General features: G+C 51.0%; 7 protein-coding genes and 2 non-coding genes across 9 annotated transcripts; 5 read left to right on the forward strand and 4 right to left on the reverse strand.

Annotated features, from left to right (window-relative positions):
* Positions 1–3,471: 3,471 nt before the first annotated feature.
* On the reverse strand, positions 3,472–6,518 carry B0H65DRAFT_476933 (uncharacterized protein). Its single transcript, XM_062827399.1, has 2 exons — positions 5,778–6,518; positions 3,472–5,718 (listed from the first exon to the last, which is right to left on the reverse strand). Exons 1-2 carry the CDS (start codon positions 6,062–6,064, stop codon positions 3,777–3,779), a joined length of 2,229 nt encoding a protein of 742 aa, XP_062677266.1. The 5' UTR covers positions 6,065–6,518; the 3' UTR covers positions 3,472–3,776.
* Positions 3,475–3,545, forward strand: B0H65DRAFT_t414. The gene has a single exon. It is a non-coding gene; the product is annotated as a tRNA-Gly (tRNA).
* A 1,241-nt stretch (positions 6,519–7,759) lies between the features above and the next one.
* On the forward strand, positions 7,760–10,087 carry B0H65DRAFT_435602 (uncharacterized protein; the record flags this gene model as incomplete). Its single annotated transcript, XM_062825201.1, has 3 exons — positions 7,760–8,504; positions 8,658–8,791; positions 8,825–10,087. The coding sequence occupies 3 exons, from the start codon at positions 7,760–7,762 to the stop codon at positions 10,085–10,087; spliced, it is 2,142 nt and encodes a 713-aa protein (XP_062677267.1).
* Positions 10,088–10,743: 656 nt separating this feature from the next.
* B0H65DRAFT_t415 lies at positions 10,744–10,892 on the forward strand. The gene has a single exon. It is a non-coding gene; the product is annotated as a tRNA-OTHER (tRNA).
* Positions 10,893–11,512: 620 nt separating this feature from the next.
* Positions 11,513–16,249, reverse strand: B0H65DRAFT_304708 (nucleoporin-domain-containing protein). Its single transcript, XM_062823198.1, has 3 exons — positions 15,722–16,249; positions 12,473–15,648; positions 11,513–12,416 (listed from the first exon to the last, which is right to left on the reverse strand). The coding sequence occupies exons 1-3, from the start codon at positions 16,101–16,103 to the stop codon at positions 11,649–11,651; spliced, it is 4,326 nt and encodes a 1,441-aa protein (XP_062677268.1). The 5' UTR covers positions 16,104–16,249; the 3' UTR covers positions 11,513–11,648.
* Positions 16,250–17,201: 952 nt separating this feature from the next.
* On the reverse strand, positions 17,202–18,277 carry B0H65DRAFT_552328 (uncharacterized protein; the record flags this gene model as incomplete). Its single annotated transcript, XM_062829879.1, has 2 exons — positions 17,202–18,056; positions 18,134–18,277. The coding sequence occupies 2 exons, from the start codon at positions 18,275–18,277 to the stop codon at positions 17,202–17,204; spliced, it is 999 nt and encodes a 332-aa protein (XP_062677269.1).
* A 511-nt stretch (positions 18,278–18,788) lies between these two features.
* B0H65DRAFT_434088 (uncharacterized protein) lies at positions 18,789–19,389 on the forward strand (the record flags this gene model as incomplete). The annotated part of the gene is made up of 2 exons (XM_062825107.1): positions 18,789–18,854; positions 18,928–19,389. The coding sequence occupies 2 exons, from the start codon at positions 18,789–18,791 to the stop codon at positions 19,387–19,389; spliced, it is 528 nt and encodes a 175-aa protein (XP_062677270.1).
* A 107-nt stretch (positions 19,390–19,496) lies between these two features.
* Positions 19,497–21,249, reverse strand: B0H65DRAFT_304764 (putative galactose-1-phosphate uridylyltransferase). The gene is made up of 4 exons (XM_062823200.1): positions 20,884–21,249; positions 20,767–20,818; positions 19,900–20,701; positions 19,497–19,827 (listed from the first exon to the last, which is right to left on the reverse strand). Exons 1-4 carry the CDS (start codon positions 20,982–20,984, stop codon positions 19,604–19,606), a joined length of 1,179 nt encoding a protein of 392 aa, XP_062677271.1. The 5' UTR covers positions 20,985–21,249; the 3' UTR covers positions 19,497–19,603.
* Positions 21,250–22,315: 1,066 nt separating this feature from the next.
* On the forward strand, positions 22,316–24,196 carry B0H65DRAFT_304773 (uncharacterized protein). Its single transcript, XM_062823201.1, has 2 exons — positions 22,316–22,505; positions 22,713–24,196. The coding sequence occupies exons 1-2, from the start codon at positions 22,413–22,415 to the stop codon at positions 24,186–24,188; spliced, it is 1,569 nt and encodes a 522-aa protein (XP_062677272.1). The 5' UTR covers positions 22,316–22,412; the 3' UTR covers positions 24,189–24,196.
* The last annotated feature ends 369 nt before the right edge of the window (positions 24,197–24,565 follow it).

The following is a 24,565-nucleotide window of genomic DNA, read 5'->3' on the forward strand; positions in this document are numbered from 1 at the left end:
CTCATTATTTCAACTCTACCTACTATAGTACTAAATTAATAGCGTACTCCAATAGCAAATCCCTCTCTATAATACGCATGGAGAAGTACGAATCTACCTCACCAATGTAATAATTAACTTCATCACCAGAAGAATCAAAGAAATCATCTTCAAATATATACTCCCAGCGGCGCACCTCTCTTTCTACATAAATTCAAACCGGAAACTATGGGTAATTATCGTCGTCTAAATTATAGTACTGATTAATAAAAATCTACCTAAAAATCTCGATAAAACCAACTCCCTTAGCCGTACTATAATAAAAATAGAAAGTTCGCTTATATTTAATAGAATATAATAATATAACTAACTAATACAGCTAGCAATCCTCCAACAACTCTACGTACTTCTCCAACTTAACCATCGCAAGATCGATACTATCACGGATAAATAAATCCCCATTAAAACCAAAATCTATTCGAAAGACTTCGTCTTATACCAGACGAAATTAAGGTTAATTCTATAAAAAATTTCTAAAACAAAGCAAATTAACCTTATAGCTACGAAACCGGGCGGGTATATAATAGGTTCGATATAACCGCCGAAGAATAAAACTAACGACTTTGTTAATTTAAAAATTAATAAATTTAATAAACGGAGGGTAATGAAATAAAATATCTAAACCACCACTGAATAATTCGATTTCAAAACGGGTATAATATATAAAATACTACTTTTTAAATTCCTCGATCAACTTCTTCAATTCGAAAAGGATACTACTAAAATTAAGTTACCTACCCTCAAACCGCTTTATAAACTCTTTAAACTTTAAAAAGATAGAATTAACGGTATTTAATACAACCTAATCATTCGTATTCAATTTATCCAATTACTTTTCCTTCAATCAATTACTATATATTAAATACTAGTCATCCAAGACCGGCCTCAAGCGAATAACGCATTTAATTATATTATACTAAAAATTCTAACGAATTAAATTATTCAAAAAAAATTCTTTTTATTATTATTAATATAGAAGTTTCTAAACTCTATAACCTACTCTAGGGTTACATCGCTAACCGTTAAATTACGGAAACTCTCTTATCTCTAAAGAAATCGACGGATAAAAACGACTACATTATAAAATTTACCAAAAATATCGCACTTCCTCTAATAATTCAATAATATTACTTCCTCTTCTTCTAGAATAATAAGGTCGAATTCGCAATTAATTAAATGAAGTATATTGCTCTTAAAAAAGGCTTTCACTACGAAATTGAAGATATAACTAAAATAATATACGTAACGGTCTTTTACTATTACTTCGTTTTTCGCCTCGCTTCTAATACTAAAAATATATTTGACCGCTTCATTATTCGAATCCGCATTATCGGCTTAGAAAAACCCCAATTTACGGCAAATATTATACTCGTCAACTATATTATTAATAATAGCACCTAAAAAATCCAATCGTTAGTGGCTATTTTAATATAGGATTAATCGGACTAACTAATATTTTCACTGCTATAATAACCTTTAACGTAGGGTATTACAATTAAACGAATTCTCAAAGCACCAAATACGTCCACATAATACGCAACGACCGTAAAAATCGTATACCTATTCAATAAAATCCAAAGATCGAAGGAAAAATAAATTCTCTATAGGGTTTCAATAAATTCGTTTCGTATTCTAAACTTCTTTTTATTAAAACAATCCTCTAACTATTTCCCTATCGTTATCGTACTATCCGGCAAAATAACGGCAGTAACCGAAGGGTTTAATAATCGAAATAAGTCGTAAAATTCGATATTTTCAACAATAGTAAATCCTATATTAAATAAAATAACGAAATCGATAAGCGCGTCTTTAATATCATTACTAATAGCCTTCGCAATAATCTAAAACATTTAAAATCTCCTAAATAAAGCGTATATATTAATATTTTAATATTTTTTATTATAATTCGTCTAAGCTTCTTATTAAATTACCTTTTTCTTAAGTAAGAATATGTAATACATTAATTTTAAATAATTAAATACTAACGAAATTGCCTATAAATCGTATAATCTACTATACACATCATACGCAAACTACTTCGAATCCGTCTTACCAGGGTTATTATCTTTTAATCGTAATAATTTCGTACTATAGTTATTTATCTACAATTTATCGCTCTACTTAATATACGTCTACGATTACAATATATATTTCTAATATTTATACTCTACGTACGGCTATATTAACTATAATTAACGAATAAATTCATCAGAATTGACCTTCTTCAAATTGGTAATATATACTTTTAATAATTAAAGGATAGGGCGCCCGAACGGATTATAAAATTCAACGGACGCACTAAACGATTACTAGGGAGACTCTAGCACCTCACTAAGCAATAAGAACAATAAAATTATATTAGCGTCGGTTGGCGCAATAGTAAAATTTAATTAACTAAGCTACAATATAGTAAATAGCAATTCAATACGTATTATTATTAGAATTAATTTAATGGATTAAGGTATTAACGATCTAATTAATAAGGGAGGCAATAAGAAGCAAAGAGAGGAGAGGAGACGCCTAAAAACACCAAAATCATATATTAAAAGTACTAAAAATTACCATAATCCCTCGTTTCCCAACCAAAATAAAATAATTTTCTTATTAATACGCCTATATTTACACCCGACCGTCTACAGCAAAAGTCACACCACATGCATCGGAGAGGTATATTATTACAAAAATCTCATAGCTATAATAAAACAAATATATAAAGCTAACAAAACAAATCTGCACCCAAATTTGAATTAATTTGATTAATTTTTTACACAGATTTGATTTGTTACGCTAGGGGTAGATTTGCTTTACTTTATTAGCATTTGATTTGTGTGCGGCACTGCATATATGTATGCGAGTACTCGCATGGGGCAAAGCCTGTGAGACGCACTTGTAAATGTCGACAAAGGAAACGCTTTGCATTCAAGCCATACTTCGACCGGCAGGCTTCGAAATGCTAGCTGGGGGTTGCTAGCCGAAGAACGTTGGCCCAAGGGCACTCCTCAACATCTCGAGCCTTGAAGTCAAAGCCGGGAAAGTAGCATGAGAGAAACATAAGCAAAGCATATGCGATGAATTCAATACGCCGTTGCTACTACAATGTTCACCACGTATCTCGCATAAGATGTCCTCACCTACTCGGCGCCGGCGAGCGTAGAATCCGCTCCAGCCCAAATGCTAGTGCTCTACAGCATTACTCACACCAATGTAACTTGCTTGCATTTCAAGGCACTGGACCAAACTTATCCCCCACAGGTCCGGCAGAATGATGTGGTTTAAGAAGCAGAATTGCTCCAACTCTTGTTCGCGAGTTTGTCGAGTGTCTGCGGTATGCGTCGCGGTAACAGGAACAACACAATGTTCCAAGGCACAAGCGAGCAGCATGCATGGACATTGATAAGACAATGAGCTGCACATAAATCTTCAATAACAACAAAAGCGCCAGTGGTTTAGTGGTAAAATCCATCGTTGCCATCGATGGGCCCCGCGTTCGATTCGCGGCTGGCGCAATTCTTTTGGCTTTTTTTTACCCTATTTTCTGTGCCCTCAAGATTTCTTTGCCCTTGGCACACAAAGTTTCTTTTTTCTTCCAGCCAGTCTTCAAACCAAAACCCGTTTTATCTATAACTACTCAAAAGTCGGGAGATTGGACGCGGATATAATAACCAAAGGATCCTCCATGTTTCTCGACATTCACTCCCACTAAATGCAAACCACTTCTTTTCAAATCTTAGCCTTCGCTAGACCACGCTCCCAGCGGAGTGCTTTCTCCTTCTTCTATGCATCCCTTCAATGCTGCCAGTCCCATCAAACTCCATCGGCCTCCCGAGCTCCAGTTCGGTCGATACTCTCCCCAGGTCGTCACCCATACCTCTACTGCCCCGCCTTAGACCCATGATTTCCATATCTTCCAGTTCTTCATCCACAAACCCGTCCATCTTCTCCAGCATGTCGAGCACCTCTTGCGGCGGCTCCGTCCTGAACAGCGCGTGGATATCGGCATACGGGTTCAGACCAAAGAACCACTTACTGTCCTCTCCATCACCTGCGCTGGGCGTCGCGGATTTGGCCCACACCCGTCTACGCTCGTACAGTGCGATGATCAGGAGAACCGGGAAGTTGATGACTTTGATAGCTGCAACGTTGATGTGGTGGAACATGGCTGGGCCGACTACCATCTTCAGTGGGAGCATAACTGCCAAAGCGAGTAGGTTGAACGGAGGCGGATAAGCAAAAATGGAGTCGCTCTTGACGCCCTGGAATGTAAGGACGGCACGGCGAAAGTAGATTTCAGCCTGTGCGTTGGAGATAATCTTGGAGAAGGTGTTGGTGAGCATAGCGACAAGGATGGTCAAGAAAAGGGTGTTTCCGAGGAAGGCGAACGTCACGGCCAGGGCGGGGCCGAGGATGGTGTGGAAGTCGGCGGTCCGTTCGATGCCGGTGCCGTCGAGTCCGAACCAGATCCACAGAAGCCATTTTCCGATGGTTGCCCAGCCTGGACGATCATCGATGGAGGACTGTGGCGTTACCAAGCCTGCGGCGACATCGGAAGGGTCTGGGGGTGCGCCCGTGCGCATCAGCCAGAGCAGGCCTAGCAAAAAGCCGGTGAAACACCATATGGCGATGAACGTAAGTCGGGTGAAATCACGCATCATTGCGTGTAGGGCGATGAAGACGATGTTGTCTGGCATGAGAGTGAAGGCTATGCGGGTAAGTAGAACCGGTGCGGCAACGCAGAGGATAGGTATGGCGTAGTCGGCTTCGGGATAGAACCACAGTTCGGCAAAGCGCACAACGCCATAGACCCCGAAGATGAAGGTAAAAGTGAGGTCGAGAAAGCTCCATAGGTTTTGAGCGTGCACCTCCCAACCGTGTTCAACCAGAGCGGCAAACTGTTCTAGAACCCAGCCGGTTGTGTAGATCACAAAGGCAGCTTCGTAACCACCAAATGGGCTTCCACCTGAGCTATAGAAGTCGTTTCGATGTGTCATGGTCAACACGTACAGGCCTAGGAGGATGGTGAAGTGGACAAGTTCGAGAAGATTTCGTAGTCGAGGCACGATCAGTCGGCGATGGTTGAGTATAGAAGCTCGTCGTGGTTCGTAAAGCGATACAGGGTGGTACTTGTAGTGGTCCGGGAGGATATCGACAAAGGAGAGCGGAGTGTACACAACTTGGCCGCGGTAGACAGCGTTAACAATGCGCTGGCATGCGACTGACCCGATCAGAAATTTGCTCTCCGACAAAATGGCCAACTCGAGTGCCGTAAGCTTCCGCTCGTGACCGCCACGGTCTTGATACGGCCATTGTAGGGAGCGTCGGTATCGACGAAGCGGATCGGGCGCGGCATCAAACGGATCGAACCCCGAGACCAGAATATTGGCTAGAAGCAGGAGTCCAGGACGGTCTGGATGGTCTTGGTGGAAGCGTCGAAGTACACGGGTAGCCAGAAGTTCGCAAAGAGTGGCTCGGGAGTTGTTGACAGCCACATAGAGGGACTCGTCTGTCGCGGAACGTTGAAATTGAACGCGGTTGGCGAGGAGGCAGTAGACGACGGAGAGGTTGTCGGGATTATACAGCTTTTCAACCAGGGGCCGAACCATCAGATTGTCCATACGAGGCGTCTGCAGTTGGTCGAGCGTATAGGGGTCGTCGATGGCGGCGATCACCAAGCGGCGGATCCTGTGGTTTGCCTGTTAGCCATGCCAGGCTCTTGTTCCGCTGTCCAAGCCTATTCGTACCGGTGAATGGTGACATAGACGGGCAACACTTGTTCACCGGCCAAGTAGATGAGCTCGGCAGCATCCAGACCAACTTGACTGCCGGGGGCGATGCGCCCACGGCGACCGAAGAGGGGGGCCACGTTGTTGGATTCGGAGTGATGTTGTAGCTCGATGTCGCTGTTCTCACTGGTGTAGCTAGCCTCGCTGGCGCCGCCGTCGTCGTGGAAGGGGTCGGAGTCCAGGGGCACGGGATGTGAAGGGTCGCCGGGGGGTTGTGTGCTGGGATGGCTGTTGGGAGCGGCCATTATATAGGATGTTTTTTTTTATCAACGAAGCAGAGGAGGGAGTTGAATCAGTCGAGATGACAGGACGGTTGCGCCAAGGCATTCGGTATCTGTATCTAGCTGAGCACCGTCATGGCGTCGATGGTGTTGCCCTGCAACATGGAGAAAGTGGTAGGTAATGACTACAAGAGTGGATTCCGGTAGTCGAGGTTGGCTCCATCTGTCATGGTTCATTATCCATCAAAAGCCAACGGGAGAGTCGGGAGCCAGGAGTGCCAGCTAGCCAGGGGAAACATGGACAGCCCCGGCCCAGTTCCCTTACTCCGTCCATGAGTGTGGAGCTAGAATCCATTGATGTTCTGGACTCGAGCCGATTTGGTTGGCATCAGGTGGACCATCAGACAGAAAAGCGTTAGGTCTTTGAAGGTTGGAAAGGCGGCTCGTTGGAACGTTGGAAAGGAGATGTCGTCGAGTTGGTTGGCAGTTCCATTTCAATGCTTTCAGGGCATGTTTCAGATCGCGCACCGCATCTGCGACAACATCTGTTAGTGGAGATATGGCGGGGCTAGAACATTGCCTAACACGGGCTAATAACGTGCTTCGGCCACTTCAGCCTTGGCCAGCCTTGGCAACTTGGCAATTACGTTACGCGTAATAAGCTCATCACTGCTCATCTACGATACACTTTAAGACAGCTTCCAATCCTTCTTTGACTTTCCATGGTTTGACCACGTTTGACACGTCCACCCACAGCTGTTCCTTCTCCTTGACCAAGTCCCGCGGCGCCCAGGTCAAATCAAGGGCGTCCACTCAATACGGGTCATAATGTGATCAAGCAAAACCTCGGTACGAGGATAGCGGCATCATTTGGAACGGGGAAATAATCGACCGCGATCCGATGTGCAGGCGTATAGATGTCCAAGCCCCTGACAGAACCTGAAAGCGGCTAACAGGAAGCAGCTGGTTCCAGTAAATCCTGAGGAACCTAAACGAACCACGGCTACCACCAGTTAAAGGTCCCAAGATAAGGCCAATAGGTGTGACTTCAACACTTGTACGGATCGCAAAACGAGGCTTGCTTCTGTATGATACGGGTGTTGTAAGAGTGACGGACAACATGGCTTGTAACCCGCTGGCCGTCCAAGGTGGACATATCAGAACCACTCGTGAACACCTCAGTTGCTACACCAAGAACAACGACTGGAGATGACCAAGGAGATACAAACCACCCCACCATGGCTTTGGCGCGAACAAGCTTGTAAAGCTGTGTCGATAGAACGTCACACGCAAACTGCATGTCAAGCGTGTTACATGTACAATTGTGACCTCGGGTGATTTGCTGGTCTTGATTAACATCTTTCTATGAGTTGCCGCTTTTTGGGGAATGGAAGACACTACTGACTTTCGAGGCATTAATGTCCCGAATCTGGTCTGGGACATCGAATCTAAGTAAAGGGGATTTCCAATTGCTCATGTTCAGGCGACAGAAAAGAAAACCGTCAACATATTGTGGCATACAAGAACCGTTGAAAAACTCATTACAAAGCATCTACACCAAGGTTTTGTCTACGACAAGCAGATATCACAGACGACTATCGATATGCGCGCGCAATTCTAGCTTGGTCGGATCACCCTGACGTTCAACCTCGGCCAGAAACGTCCTCTCATCCCGCCGAACTTGCATATCTCTGACTACTCCCACAAACCTACAAAACCATGATCCTCCTAGCCAGAAAAAAAACCTCCACAGAAGCCGGCTGGATCGTCTTCGCCGTCATCTTCTCCACCTTTAGCTCCGCGCTCATCATCTTCCTCTGCTGGTGGAATACCCGTGGTTCGAGCAAAAAAAGCAGCACACAGCAACAGCAAAGCGCAAGTTCAAATTCAAGGACAAGGTCCAGACGTTCAGTCCGCTACTGGTACTATTACCCCGAGTACTTTGGTTACAACAATGGATCATCGGAGTCATCAGAAGATCATGATGCAAGTACCGCGACGGACTATCATTTGGAACAAACCCCGAATTACTACATCTATCCGCCACCTTATCCTCCATGTCCAGATCCACCACCGCCGCCCCCACGACCACCGAGGACGCCGCCGCATATAGCTGTTTACAGAACTAGGCCGGTTAATGTGATGAGCTTTTTGGATCGGACGCAGAGGGTAAGGGAGCCACCGCCGGTAGCGGAAGTTACTTCGCCGGGAGGGACGAGTACACCGCCTCCTGGGGATGGCTCTTCTTCTTCAAGCGATTCTTTGCCTGATGAGCCTGCTCCGGATGGGGATGGACCTCCACCCAGTGCTCCCTCGGGCGGTCCTCGCCCAGATGGTTCTGCACCTGGCTCACCTGATGCGAATCCCGCTAGTGTCCACTCACCTAAAGAAGAGGGCAGTGTAATATCACGACAGGACGTTTCTGAGGCGCAAGCAAATTTCAGCAGGCTTATGTCTGTAGCGGGTACGGCCAGTGAGAGGAGTGCACCCTCCCAGGCCGGGTCTGAGCAGTCGACGTCGGTGAATCTGAGCCACCGGAGTATGTCAAGGAATTCGAAAGCATCGATACGAGAGTCGGTTATGGATGATGTGTCGAGAGTGCAGTCGCCTAGACCAGATTCGCATATACAACACTTGGCCTCGGCCTCGGAAGCGGGATCTCACCGTCAGAGTTCCGCGAGACACACTCCGAGTGTTCGCTATGTGAAGGCTTGGTCGAAAGGGTCGTCAAAAGAAAGGCGTGGCTCCAAGGTAGCATCGTCAAACGAAGGGCGCAGTTCCAAGGTACTATCACCACACGGTGGATCTCCAGCATTGTCGATCAGGGAATCACCCAACCCAGCCCCTGGAAACATCACCCCAAAACCGAATTCACATGCCTCACGCCAGTCATCAAGGCCCTCCATACACTCTCATCCATCTTCCAAGCTTCTCAGCCCATCGCCCCCAAGTTCTCGCGCCCCCTCACACCGCTCACTGCCCGCCTCACGTTCCAGACGCTCCAGCCCACCTCGGTCTCCTACTCCACCGCATCACTCCCAAAGCCGCTACATCCACAGCCACAGCCACAGCCATTTTGATGGCCGCCCTACTTCACGACAGTCTTCAAGATCAGGGTCAAGGGTATTCTCCAGTCGCTCCAGCCCACCTCAGTCTCCTACCCCACCCCATCACTCCCCGATTCCATACTCTCCAAGCCGCCACAGCCGTAGCAACAGCTATGGCCGCCCTACTTCACGGCACTCATCAAGATCAGGGCCAAGGTCAAGGGTATCTTCCATGCCACCATCACCAACGGTGACGGATTTTGCTAGTATCTCTTCGATTTCCCACCCTCCTGGCTCTCCTCGTCGCTCTTCGGTCTCTCCCGCTTACAGGTCGGGTGGGTTTAGGGCGGCATTGAGCCCCCAACAAGAAGAACAACATGAACTGAAAGGATCGCGACGGTCATCGAGATACTCGAGACACTCTAAATCGCCTTCAGCGGTGTCTGTCTCTGTTGTGGAGCTGCTGAGCTTGGAGAAGGACTTGGATCAAGATGACCAGGGGAAAGGGGAACCGATGTCGCTTTTGGGACATGACGAGCTTGAAGAGCATGAGGAGGAGCATGAGGAGAGACGGGGTAGTGAGGTTTTGGTGCAATATGAGGATGAAGTGCCTCGCAGTCGTAGGAGTGTCTCTAGAGATTCACAACAACGACGACGGATGGATCTAGCTGATGATGAAAGAAAGTCTGTGGAAATGGAGCATAGGCATCATGACCACCACGACGAACACGACCCAGAATCAGCGACTCTGAAACCGGAACCAGAGCACGTACCGGAAGATTATTATAGATCATACTCAACTGCCGCCAATCTTGACCCTCTACCCCCCTCCCCGAACCTTTCGGGCCACTCATCGAACCTCTCACCAAAATCACCCTATCACCCTCGCAAATACATACCTATACAGGTACCCAAGGAGAACCGACCGCACCAAGCTAGTGTTTGTAGTATTTCTGATAGCACTGATTCTGGGATTGGTAGTCGCAAGGGTGGGGGGTGAGGTCAATGGGGTTGGGATTGGTGGTGTTGATTGAGTGAGGGTTGGAAAGTTGAAGTTGAGATGTTGAGGTTGGTGCGGGAGGGCGGGAAGATACGGGAAGGTGAAGTGGCTGGTTACTTTTGTTTGGGTCGTGTTGAAGGTTTTGTCGCCCTGGTGAGATCAGCAGTTTAAGAAATTTAATGGTTGACAGTGGAGAGCATTGATTGAGATTTAGTGAAAGAGAAAATGAGGAAGGTGGGTTGAATTGTAAAGGAAAGAGTGAACGAAAAGCAGGAAGGAAGAATGAGGAAGGGGGAAAGAAAAAGAACACCTAAGGTTGCCATGGGACATTTGTACTTGCCTAATGTCGGAAATATTGTTCACGAGGAGGGAGGGAAGGCCAACGATTACGGCCACTGCAGACATCACGAGAGAAGAGAAAAGTAAGGTAGTAACCTAAGTTTATTATAATTTTCCATAAAAGCTTCTGTCACTGTCGTTACAGTAGCCACAGGCAGCAGAGGTGTACGTACCTCCTTCCTTCCTTCCCTCCCAAGTCTGAACCTGCCCCGTGCCCCGTGCCCTCTGCCAGCTAGCTGCCTTCACTTGCCTCCTGCCCGGTAGCTTGGGGTATATAGGGTACCTCTCCGGGTCCCGTTTCCAACAAGAAAAAAAAAGCGCGGTTGGCGTAGTGGTCTAGCGCGTCACTCGATTTGAGTAGCAGGGTTGAAATCCCCGTAGAACCACAGTCAAAGACCGAGTTTCAGAGGGCAATCAGAACACAAATCTCCTGGTGAAGACCCGGGTTCGAATCCCGGACCGCGCATTCTTTTTTTTGTTTTTCATTTCTGCGTCTTTATCTTTTGCCACTTTCCCATGCTTCTAGGCGCAAAAGCACATAACCACTCTCTTGAGTGTGAGTGTTTACGCCGAGAGAGGGAGCATCAAGTGAAAAGGGATAAAAGTGGAGACCGACCAACAGGCGGGTGGGTACATGACCCAGCTTTCGCAAAGTACCTCTCTCTATCCTCAACAGTCATCAACTCAATCACTTCACTGATAACCATCTTCGTGTACCAAGACGCAAATGGGAAGCCAACGCAAGCAGGCCGGGGTAACCTAGAGTAAACATGAAAAAAAAGCCAGAGATACTTTATGTACAGTACACATTAACCAAACCAACCGACCAACCAACCTACCCACACACCAAGAGCCATATGGGGACCAATCTACTCAACAAAATGCTAGAAAGAGAGCCACGCGGCGGATGGTGTCAAAAAATTGAACCTTCCAAGGCCAATCAACAATAATCGCTTTCTCGTAATTCTAGTTTCCTTCTCTTCGCCACGCCATCTTCACACCGTGCTTTTCAAGGCCCAAAACGCTTGATACTCAAATCCCACAGCCAATCCCCGCTTCCACATCAAGTAAAGCCCCTCTTCCACTTCCCAGGAATGCTACCCATCATCGAATCATCCGCCGCCGCACCACCCTCATCCGGAATTTCCTCCACCGTAGTCTTAAACGACGTCCGCTTCTTCTTGTTCATGGGCGTCTTGGGAGTCATTGGATTCACCTGGTCCTACCTGGTGCTGAACAACAAACTGCCCTGGGCCTCAGCCTGCGACAGGATCTCCACCTTCCTCTTCAAGTCTCTCGTGTCCCTCCTGATAGCCGTGAGGCTCGCCGCCTGGGCCGGATCCCTGGTTCCTGCAGCAATCGCCACCAACGCCTCCTCGGCCCTCGTCAACAGCTCAGCTACCCAGGTGGTGATGGCGCCGTCGCCGTTCTTGCCCGAGGCCGAGCCGCGGTGCTCGATCTCGCGGATCCACGAGTCGACGACGAGGTTGATCCACTGCACGACCGACTTCCTGTGCTTGCCAACGAAGGGCGCCTCCTGGGCGTCAAACATGTTCTCCAGCACGCGGGCGATCAGGGTGTGAGGAACGCCCAGCTGCAGGAAGGCAGCGACGGGCCAGCAGGGATCGGCGCCGATCGAGGCGTCCTGGTGGTTGTTGATGGCGTAGGCGCAGACCATGGGGAGAAGAGTGTCGACGGGAAAGATGAGGCTGTCGAGGGAGGTGCGGTGGGCAATGGACTGGATCTGGGAGACAACAGCCTCGTAAGGCATAGGGGGTGGAACTTCAAGAGGCTCGACACCGTCGGGCAATGGCTCGCCTGCCTCCATGAGACGCCACGCCTCTTGCTTCTGCTCGGTTTCAAAGTGGATCTGGCTGATGAGGTTTTCCCACGTCTCGTTGATGGTGTGCGGGTTCTGGTAGTCCGCGGCGTTGTAGATGAGCAGGCAAAGGTCATAGTATCCGGCCTGATCGGCGAAATCGTTGAAGAGCTGCACAGTAAAGGTTAGCAATGAGCAGAGTACTACAGTCTTAGGGGGAAACTCACAGTTGAAAGGCCCTGGACAGGACCATCCAGAACCTTCTCGATATCAGGGAGCTTCTCAGCTACTATGCGAGGATCGGCCCTTAGTCTCTCAAGCAAATCGTCCTGGATGTGGGCGATTTCCAGAAGCTCGGTTACCTCGTGGTTGAGGAGCTGCTGTTGCTGGCGGCTCACACCCACAGTGGTGACGCTGGCGTTGGCCTTTGCTCTGCTCAACAAGGTGATACGTTCCTTGATGCCAAGAGGGAAATCTGACTTGGCAAGCTCAGCCTGCACCTGGGCAGCCTCGAAGAAGCGGCTCCGTTGCGTGTAGAACCGGCAAAGAAGATCGGCATGCTGAGCATCAACCGCAGCGAGTCTCTGCAGGTATGTTACGACATGAGGAGAGTCGATGGCCAACATACGGTCGGTCCAACCCTTCTCAATGTACCAATCGTACAAGTCGAGGTGGAAGACCTCGTCCTCCGAGCTGTTAACGACGCTGTATGCTTCCGCCCGCTTGGTGGCAGCGAGGGTTGGCCTACCGTCTACAATATCAGGCTCCGAGGCCGACGCAACCTCCAGCCGATCAAGCACCTCATGAATCAAGGAATAGCAACTTGTCCGGTCGTTGAAAGCCTTTTCACGGGGATCGTTGGCCGGCTTGCCTTCGTTGAACCAAGAAAGGGCCGTGTTTCCACGGTCCTTCTCTCTCGCCACTATCAAGCACAACTGGATAGCGCCAGCGTAGTACTTCAGATTGATGTACTGCTCGACCGCATTGCGCAGGTTGGTCATGGTCAGGCTTCCCGCGACCTGGGAAAACAACCGCAAGCTCTCCGCAAGCAAAGTGCGCATCAGGTTAGGGTTGCCCATCGACTCGCTGGCCCGCTGCAGTTGTTCTTGCGCCTTGAAGATGACAACGTCATCAGGGGAGCAGAAGGTGCCACACCTTCTCCTGAGTGCATCGGCGACTGTCTCGACATTGGCTCCGTTGGCAATATTGCGGTTAACAATAGCCTTAACCAGAACCTTGGCGAGCTCCTTTCCAGAGTCTTGGGAGAACAAACCCTCGTACGTGAGGTTTTGCAGCTGCTGCTTAGACGTATCATCGAGGCGCATAAAGATGTCGGTTACGCGCTCATCGAAGAGCATCAGGACGAAGGAGATGCCCTCAGATACGCTGTCCATCAGCTGGCGCAAAGCGTGAAGAGACTGGTGCTCCAGCTGCAAAGCGATCTCCTCTTGTCTGCTGGAGACCCGATCAGAGGGTCCGGTCAGGCCCTGGATGAGACTCTTGTTTTGCTCAAGGAATCTCCTTAGTCGTTGCACACTTTCCTGTACCGTCATGAGCTTGGAAATGGGAATGGCCGAGCCAACAGTGAACCCGCCCGAAGCGCTATCCGTGGCCATCGCAATGACCTTGGACTTCCACAGGGTGCGGGTGAGGCGCGCAAGGTAAAGTACCAGCGCATCGTGGCGAGCCGAGAGCTGTACGTTGTCCTCCGGTGCCTGCAGGACATCTGCGTCCGCAAGTTTTGGCTGACCACCATAGTTGATAAAGATGGACCGCGCCCTGTCCTCAGTAAGAGGATCCACAGCACGGCGGGAGTCTCCTCCCTGACCACATGCTACCGCCAACGCAGCCGCGACCATCTCGACCCTGCCGTAGATGGTTGTGAACGTCTTAACCTTGTTGTCCAAATCCTCATCGCCAGATGCAACGCGAATCGCATTGGCGAAGATGTCGATAAACCTCCTGCGGCGAACGATATGGATGCCGGTGTTGGTGAGCACAGCAAATTCGCTTGGGGGAAGGTCGAACTGAACAGCTAGCTCGTTGCCGAATCCGAGCGGTTGTTTTGCAGCCGCAAAAGGCTTGCCAGTAAGACCGATGGCAAGAACTCGGCTTCCGTCACCCAAGGGGATGAAAGTACCTTGCTCAACATATCTGAGTACAGCGCTTTGCTTGAGTCTGCCGACATCGGGGGCTGATACAAAGAGCAGGTCCGTGCGACTTTCATTGGAGCGAACCGCGTCGAAGAAATAACCCGGAGCAAAACGTTGACCAAGGCAACTTTCCGAAAGCAAGCCAGACATTTGATCTTGAGCTGCTGCAGGTGCAGGTGCATATGCAACTGCAGTGTTGGTCTCGTTGCGGAGGGGAACCTGCTGCTCTTCGCTCGTAGGAGGGAACTTGATGTATTGGACCTGCATGCTCTGAGGAGCAAGGCTGGCTGAGGCGTTTAGCATATAGGACGCTGCGCTTGTTGCAGTAAGGAACAAGCGGCATCCAGTGTTGGTGAGTGCCATGAGGTGAGACTTTGCGGCCTCTTGCGCCGAAATTGCGCTGAGGGAGACGATCCTGACTCTCTCGTTAAGCAATGGGTTTCTGTTCAAGTCAACCATGTGGGTCATATCACTAAGACACGAAACCTTGTTCTTTTCGATAACCTTTGTCAGTTTCCCAGACGGCTCCATGAAGTATGTTCGAATGGTGGACTTGTCCGAGAGTGAGTATAGGAGTTTCCGAGTATCATCGACAACCAGCTGAACAAGGTGTTCCTGATCACGGTGGCCCAAGAAGCCCATTGGCACCGGGAGGTTGGGAACAACTGATGTCCAGCCGGGGTGTGTGTGGTTGACCTTGGCACATCTGCTTGAGAACCAGCGCTCCTCCTGCTGGTAAAGGAGCTCGTAGATATCGGTATCGGTATAACCGCCAAAGAAAATACGGCCGCTCGCGGTACCGACGATTATGCTGACATCGGTGCTTCCGCGATGTACTGCCATTTTTGTTTGGTAGAGGGAGACGGTCTTGGATCCCGAAGGGGTAGGTGTCGCGGATACGCCCAGCAGAACTATCTCGGTGCCCGTAGCAACGACTAGAATATGGGTGATGTTACTAACGAACACGCCAGGTTTGGGGGGCACTAGGGCGACAGCGCTGATGGTGGTGGTGGCATCCTCGTAGCCGATAAGTTCGGGGTTTGGGTGGGTATAGTCCCAGAGAAAGAGGGAGCTGTCAATAGCAGCCCACGCGTAGTTGATGTCGGCAAACAAGCCGAGTTGCGTGTTGACCTCTCCCCTGTTTAACCGCTCAAACACTTGATCGGGGATGGGATACATGTGAGTCTTCTTGAACGGGGCACCGGGCGCGTCATCGGTGCTATACATGTCATAGTCCGAGGAGGAGCCAGCTATTTGGAAGAGACATGGTTAGCCAGTCCTACCAGGTACCATGAGGGTAAGAGGCCTGAACAGGTAGCTCACCTCTAGCATAAGAGTCAACGTCGGGGTAGTTCTCGTCACGTAGTAGGGTATTGGTGATGCGCCGCGCGGCCTTGGCAACCGGTGGTAGCTCTGTGCGAGCTTGAGCTGGCACCGTTGGGACAGGCACCTGCGAGACGAGACGAGGAGCAGCAACAGTTCCAGCACCGGCGCCGCCAACGGGGCCAGAGACGGGCCCAGTCACGGGTCCGGAAGCAACACCGGCACCACCAGCATTATAGGACCCGAACCCTCCTAGCGCCGGCCTCGCAGTGTTCTTTTCAGGAAGCGAGTCCAAGTAGCGTCGAGCATCATCGGTCCTGGGCGCAGCTGGGGTGTTGAGGAATGCGCCGGGCACTTGGCGCATAGGTGTGGCTGGATTCATGATGGCAGATATGTGATGCTAACACCCGACAGGACGAGTTCTGATAGATGGTTGTTGGTGTCACCTGCAAAAGCGGTTCAGGGTTCGGCGCGAGCGTCGAGGGAGGGAAGCTCCAGAACGAGGCAGATGGAGGCTAATAAATATGGGGTTCTGGCAGCTTCGCGATTCTCCGCGCTGTGGTGCTGTTTTGCCGCTTTTGCTCCGTTTGGCCTCTCTTGCTCAAGGTCTCCCAAGTTGGTTGGTTGCTTGAGGTCACACAGTCGAGAGCGCGGTGCTCGCTGCAGTCGGTGTACTAGGACAATTGCACCACCATGAAAGAAGGTCTAGGGATCCGGGGGGCAGCTATAGAGTCCGGAACAATGCGACGTGGTCGAGGATCGGCGACCAGAGCTTGGGGTGAAGGCGTTGTTGTTGTGGTGTTGAGAGCGAGGAAGCTCTGTGCGCGCGATTGGGCAATCACTTTCAAAGGTGGACTGTGGATGGTGAAGATTGAAGAGGCTGGCCCGCTGCCGTAAACAATTTTTGGCTGGAGAACTGGGACAGCGGTACGTACCGCGACCGGGCAGGAATCATTGGTGCCCAGGGCGTTTCCCGGCTGGCAACTGGGACCTACGGTACAACCTGGAACGCGAATCTTGGACGCGCCTGTGTGCTGACAGCGGGACAGGCGCTAACCCCTTTCTGGCAGCATGTTTTTCTACCGCCTCTAAAACGTTGAATCCGCCCAATCATCGTCGACAACGTCATCGATGAGCCCGTCACTATTACTCACTAAAAGATATTCAACTCGGAATATCAAACGCTCTAAAGTATCGTGCGGACTGACATTACTTTATGACATCGTTCAAATTTTATTTTCTACATATCCACTCACATTAACTCGTTTGCTCAGAACCGTGCAAAGTCATCAATCACCAACTTGCAGGGTCTGCTCAAGCGTTCCCCATCTTCTCTACCACAGGTACACAGTCTGACAGGTGGGTATATATATATATAGATATAAAACTTGCCTTTCGGCTAGAGCCCATCGTGCCATAGATCAATGCTCCTTCCCAGCTTCACGTTAGCGGCATGGTGGCCAGAAGCTGCGACATGCGCTTACTGCTTCTTTGCCTCCCGAGCAGCCTTGCGCAGAGCGCGGTTGCGGATGTCGATGTGCATGTTCTTGTTCACCCTGAGGGTGATGTAGCTGTAGGCACCAACAGTGTTCTCAATAACCCACTTGAAAACGGCGTGGCTCCACCAGGGGGTGTAGGTGTTGGGGAAGGGCTCGGAGCTGTTGAGGCCAACCTTGCCGAGAGCAGAGCGGACGAACGGCTTGGGGCTGGGGATGAGGAGGCTGCTGCGGCGGATCTTGCTCATAGCAGTGGTGACGAGGTAGCTGACAACAAGGTGGACATCGACGCCCTGGTCCTTGAGCTCGGCAGAGAGAGCGCTGCTCCAGTGCTGGAGGAAAGCCTTGCTGCCGCTGTAGGTGGCGAGGTAGGGAGTGGGCATGACACCGGCGAAAGAGCCCATGGTGAGGATAAGACCCTTCTTGCGCTGGGCAAGGATGGGAGCGACAACCTTGGTGGTCTTGAGTGTGCCGAGGCAGTTGATGGTGACAATGTTCTGGAGCTCGTCGCGGTCGGTCTGAAGGAAGGGAACGGGGATGCTGTGGGACTGGCCAACGTTGTTGATCAAGATACCAATGTCGAGGCCCTTGATGAGCTCGGCAAGACGCTCGTAGTCGGAATCATCGTCCTTGGAGAAGTCCATGGCGAAGGTCTTGGTCTTGAGACCATCCCATCTGAGCTCAAGCTCGCGGGCGAGGGTATCCAGCTTAGACTGAGTGCGAGAGACGAGAACGAGGTTGAAGCCCTTGGAGGCGAGCTGCTGGGCGAACTCCTTGCCGAGACCATCCGAGGCGCCGGTAACGACAGCCCAAGTGCCCTTCTTGCCATACTTGCGGAGCTGTTGCGTTTTATGTTAGCCGCATTCTCCAATACATCATCCGACCTAGATCAAGTATGCGATGGAAGGGGACGTACGTTGGTGCCGCTCAGGATGAAAGCGTTAAGGAGGAGCTGGAGGAAAGCGCCGACGCGAGCAGCGACGTAAAGGGCGCCAATGCCAGCAAGGGCCCATTGACCATATTGGGGGACAGTGTCCCAGATCTGAGCAACCTTATCCATTGTGTATGGGTTGTCGGCGAAAGTCGATGATGATGGAACGCCTTTGGGTTGGATTCGGGAGTTGCAAGTTGGGTCTGGCCGCAAATAAATGTTGGGAACTTTTTGGGTAGGGGTCGACTCGCCTGCGCTTGCATGTGTCAGCCGCTAAGGTTTCCGTGACGTCCCGCCCCGCGGCCCCGGCGAGAGGACCTGGGCTGTCTCCGTTTTGCGGAACCATCATTCGACGCCGCCATTGAACTCCGACGGAGCTGAGGGAAGCTCTGGCCACCGGCCAATGAAGGGCGTTGTTGAGGAAAAAAGGGGAGCCTGGCGGAATTTGTTTGTTGTCTCCAAATGTCGTCCAATGCCTGTGGACCTGCGTCCATGATGCTGCGATAACCCCTGTCTCTCGAGTGGCCCGAGAAACAAACAAAACATCAACAACAACAAAAGGGGTCTTTGATACAGAAATCACGACGCACGATAGCTTACTTTCCCGACGACAACCCGCTTCGTAACCGTGTGAACCAAAATGGACGCTATCAAGGCTTTCCTGCCTTCGGGCGAGAAGGGTTTCCTCCCGTACTACCTCTTCTTCGTAAGTTGATGGTTGCTGTCCCTCCTGACTCTTCACCTCGTTGTCTTCAGTAACTAACACGCCCTTCGTCCAGGTCTCCATCGTAGCCATGGGCAACGCCCTCCAAAACTATACCACACTCCACTACACGCGCCGCCTCTACAACGGCCGCTTCGTACCCAACACCTCCCTGCCGCCCGCGAAGGGCAAGTTCAGCCCGGAGGACAGCGTCGATGTGCTGAAGCCCGTCTCGCCATCTGAGGCGGAGAAGAAGGAGGCTGCTGCTAAGGACCAGGTCACGCCGCTGGCGGCCCGCGTCTTCGGCACTTACACCTTCATGGCCGGCATCATCCGCTTCTACGCGAGCTACAACCTCGAGAACGAGTCGCTGTACAAGCTCGGTATCTGGACCCATGTCATTGCCGCTGTGCACTTTACGAGCGAGTTCTTTGTTTACAAGACGCTCCGTTTCAGCGGACCCCAGATCTTCCCCTTCATGGCGGCGTATGGCGGTACTCTGTGGATGGTGTTGCAGTATGGTCACTACGTCCAGTAAGGAACTGGTAGGAACACCATCCGGTCTTTGGGAAATAAGGGTGGAAACAGTACGTACAGATCCTAAGAGGGCAGGGAAAGGGTGTGTGTGACATTATGAGCTTGACAAGGCATACTGCGAAATAATACTCCGGATCATAGGCTGTGTGGAAAATGTACTACTAATTAATACCCTTTGCTGTCGAAGAGAGAAGCAAGCGCATCATGTACCCCCACTACTGCAACAACTTGCGATAAAGCTCACCACCGCAGTCTCTGAGGCGCGCAGTCGCCTGCTCCGGAGTGATATCCCTCTGCGGCTCAGCCATCAACTCGTACCCGACCAGAAACTTGCGCACGGTAGCAGACCGGAGAAGGGGAGGGTAGAAGTGCATATGGAACCAGCTCATCTCGGCCTCTTCCTCCGTGCAACCCAGCGGTGCCTGATGGATACCCGAACCTTTTTTCACTCGTTAGCTCCTCTTTTCCTCTCTTTCCTTGGAGCGGTTGTGCAGAGAGCAGGTAAACTTACTATAAGGAAAGTTCGTCTCAAACAAGTTATCATATCTTCTCGTAACCTCCTGCACCGCCTCAGCGAACTGCAGCCTCTCCTCGCCCGTAAGCTCCACCAGCGCGCGCACATGTCTCTTCGCAATGACGAGCACCTCAAACGGCCAGACGGCCCACCAAGGGCAGACGACCAAAAACGCGTCGTTCTGCCAGACCACGCGCTCAGCCTTTTGCATCTCTACCTTGACGTAGTCCTCCAGCAGATGCCTTCCCTTGTGCTCCCTGTGGTACTTGGTCATCTGCGCCAGCTCCTTGCCCGGCTCCTCGGGCAGCGTGCTCGTCGTCCAGATCTGGCAGTGGGGGTGCGGATTCGAGCAGCCCATGGCCGCGCCCTTGTTCTCGAAGATCTGCATGTACCGCAGCTGTTGCTTCTTGGCGGGCTCGACCTCGCCGTCCGGGTTGGGCGGGATCTCGCTGAGCGCGCGCGCGGCGGCGGCCTGGAGTGGGTGCGAAGGAGATAGGTGGCTGGCGTAGATGCGCGTCCACGTCTCGATCACGGGCACGATCTCGGAAGCGCTCATGTCGGCCAAAGTGGTGTCGTGCTTGGCGGAGAAGGTGAGCACGTAGCACCGGCCCGTGGCGGGCTGCGCTTGCAGGAGGAGAGAGGCGATGTCATCGTCACCGTCGCCGGGGGCGTCCTTCTGAGGGTGGTATTCTTGCTGTTCCTCCTTGACGGCGCTGTAGTCGTTGACGAAGGCGAATGTGTTTTTGTAGTGCGGGTTGGAGTCGCCTTGGGCGCGCTTGTTGCCGGGGCAGAGGTAGCACTGGTTTTGCGTGTTAGTGAGTTGAGGTTTGAGGTTGTGTGAAGTGGTGAAAGGGAACTGTTCACCTGTGGGTCGTATTCAGGGAGCTTGTTGAGGGCCGGTGCCTCTTGCTGGCCCCTAATTGTGATGGTCAGTATGAATGCGTCTTCTATGAAATTTGCGTAGCAAGGTTGAGGACTCACTGCCATGGCCTCTTTGTCCTGTGAGGCGATACAAGCAGCCAAGAGCCGTTGAGCGGGTTGTAGCGACGATGCGAAATGTCGTCGAGCACTTTGTCGGTCATGGTTGGGTTGCTTCGATAGACGTCGAGGAAATAACTATATGGAAATGCGCAGACAAGGGTTACGATCAAGAAAAACGTTGTTGGTTGGGGAACTAATATTCTTATAAGTGAGGTGTCCAAGGATGTGAACTGGTCGTTGGTGTTTTCCACTTTTGAAGCGTCATATGCTCGGGGATGCCATCCCCGAGGCAATCTGGTCACACTTACCGAAATGGTTTTAACGGGTACAAAGACCGGGTATCAGACAGAATGAAAATGATCTGTTCGGCGTTCTTCGGCCTTATTGCCTTGAAGTACCAAACATATCAACGGAGCGTTTGTTCAGAGAAATGGGGCCGCTTCCAAGAACAGGCTGGGCAGCAGCATTTGGCCGCTTGCCTGATAGTTGATACAGGTCTTTTTTGAGTTGGAATTTTAGGACGCCGTGACACGTTCTTGTGCAACCTTTGATGAGCCTACGAACTCGCAACTTCCCCGTGTCTGCTGAGGCTCAGCTTCAGTGCGGAGAAATGGGGTAAGCAGTTGAATTGTCAATTGACCGGTTGACTCAACCACCAACATTGCTGCAAAGGATGCCCTTCGGAGGGAGAGGAAACTGCAAATGCCTTGTCGGTTCTGATATGGATGAAAATTGAGCGGAAGACATACAGAAATGTATCACCACCATGATGTTCTCCAACTCGAAGAAAACAACTCCCTCGTTGCCCCTCACGATGTTGTACCAATGGAAGCAACCCCGCGTCTAAACAAGCTTGTGTGGGGCTCCTCCGCACCATGTCAGTGGAGCGCTTGCACTCGCTCCATGCTTAACCGTGCACCAACTTGCCAAGGGTGCATGGTCTCAGGTACGTACCGCTTTGTGTGAGCGCAGCAGATATGACGGACGGCGAGTTTGAACGCTGATTGACACTTCCGCTGGAGATCATTGTAAGACTAGCTTGTTTACTTCGACTTTCAATCTCAACCTGTAAGTGTTTGATATCATTTGTTCGTCAAGCTTACCGTTCCCAGGACTTTGTCTGAGAAAGTAGCTACGGGTTAGGGTTGTGCCGTCAAAGCGGCAGCCTCGGGACAACTTCGGAGCCACAATGACTTGGAAGTGGGTTTCCAGCTGGAGCCACCTGTCCGCTCATTGAGGTGCTGCATTATGGGAATGCAGCCCCTGGCCCTGCTGGTTCCAGGCGCAACGCCCTCGTACAACCGCAACATCGCCGCCATCAAGGTCGTCGACATAAGGTCATCGACATTCCACCATCAACCGCCTAGTTCATCGATATACGCGTTACAATAGCATCGCGACCCTCCACGCTCGCTGTCATTGCCATTTTTGGGCTTTTAGCGGTGGATTTTGGCCAACGTTAACCCTCTTTCCTCACACCCGGCGCATTATCGGATTATCCTAATCCCCGTCCCTCGGGGACATCCACCATGGGCGTCATCCGCAAGAAGATCGCTGCACGAGGCGGCGAAGGAGGTGTTAAGTATGTTTGCGACGTCTGTTCAGCAGACATAACTTCTACGGTAGGTTTGTTTTATCATACAGTCAACAAGCCTCAACTTTGTCCCGGCGCTTGGACGTCATATCTCCCTTCCGATGCGGCCGCTACCGCTGCCCCAGACCTCGCGTCGCGCGAATCACGAGACGTTGTGGGGTCGGGGAACCTCTTTGGACCTCAGCCCTCTGGCTCCCAACAACAATACGCCAGCTAACCTTTCCACTTTGCACAGGTTCGAATCAGGTGTGCCCACAACGCCTGCAATGAATATGATCTTTGTGTCCAATGCTTTGCGCAAGGAGCGTCCAGCAATGCGCATCAGCCACAAACCCATCCATACCGAGTAATCGAACAGAACTCGTTCCCGATATTCGACCGAGAATGGGGCGCAGACGAGGAGCTCCTCCTTCTGGAGGGCGCGCAGATCTACGGTTTGGGTTCATGGGCCGACATCGCGGACCACATTGGCGGCTACCGAAATAAGGATGAGGTACGCGACCACTACCTCCAGGTCTACGTCGACTCTCCCAAGTTTCCCCTTCCGAAACGATGCAGTCCCCACGATATGGAACTGGCAAATGAAATCTCTAGAGAAGAATTTCAGGCGCGCAAGAAGCGACGCATTGAGGAGAGGAGGGAAGCCGCCAAGAACGCCCCGACCCTGCAAGCGAAGACGAAGCCGACAGCCAGTGTTCCGTCGTGTCACGAGATTCAAGGATACATGCCTGGACGTTTGGAGTTCGAAACAGAGTTCTGCAACGAAGCGGAAGAGGCTGTTCAGCTCATGCAGTTTGATCCCGGAGATGGAATTAACCCACGGACAGGCGAGCTGGAACCCGAGATGGAGCTCAAACTCACCGTCATGGAGATCTACAACTGCCGGTTGACGCAACGTGTCGAAAGGAAGAAGGTTATCTTCGAGCACAACTTGCTCGATTACAGGGAAAACACAAAATCGGAAAAGAAGAGGTCGAAGGAGGAACGCGATCTTCTGAACAAGGCAAAGCCCTTTGCGCGGATGATGAACCGCGTCGACTTTGAACAGTTCTGTCAAGGGTTGATTGACGAGCTCAACTTGCGACAGGCAATTACACAACTACAGGAATGGCGAAGTCTCCGGATTGGCGATCTACGAAGCGGCGAGAAGTACGAGCAGGAGAAGCAGGCACGCATTCAGAAATCGATACCGCTGGGTTCCATGGATCGCGAACGACTGGCGAGTGCTCAGCGCAGCAAACAACCGCCACCCCCAGATCCGCCAAGTGGCGCAGCTCTGCTGGTACAACCAGAGTTGCCGGCGCGCATGCAGTCGCCTCATGTCATCGCTGAGGCTGAGAAACTCAGCAGCATGAAGGTGGAGCCCGGGCAGGTCAACGGTGGAAGTGTAATTGTTGCCAATGGCAACACTACCCCGTCGAAACAGAAGTTACTGCCGCAACCTATTCCCGGGATACAGCCCCTTCCACTCTCTCAGGATAATGCTCCCGATCTACACCTCCTCACGCCGGAAGAGGTCAAGCTGTGTGAGGTGCTCAGAATTCAACCTAAGCCTTACCTGATGATCAAAGAGCAAATTCTCAAGGAAGCCGTCAAGGGCAACGGGAGCTTGAAGAGGAAGCAGGCTAAGGATATTTGCAGAGTTGATCAGCAGAAGGGAGGGAGGATCTTTGATTTCATGGTGAATGCGGGTTGGGTGGTTAAGGCTTAGAGGACCTGATCAGTCTCAGGCACTACTAGCAAAGGCTGGGCGGGCGCTTTCGGTTTTTGCGTGATGAGCGTTGGAGCTTGGCGAACGGGTTTTGCTTTTATGATAATGGCGTTTGGTGGGAATTATGAGTGCCAAAAGGGATACCCTCATACACACGCTCGGGAAGAGAGGGCGTCTTGATGGACTGCGTTCCCTCATAAAGCGTTGCCAGTGAGCTCTGCTCCTGGGCTCTGCAACGACGTAGCCGGCATACATTCATATTATATTTACATCTGTACATAGTACTCTTTTTGGTTCTGAGCATATGACCATTTTACTTCCTTGGCGGACCGCGGCTACAATCTAAAAGATTACTGATCACGTTTGCCTCTCTCTAC

This window comes from Neurospora tetraspora (assembly GCF_033439725.1).
Source record: "Neurospora tetraspora strain CBS 560.94 chromosome Unknown B0H65scaffold_8, whole genome shotgun sequence".
NCBI lineage: Eukaryota > Fungi > Ascomycota > Sordariomycetes > Sordariales > Sordariaceae > Neurospora > Neurospora tetraspora.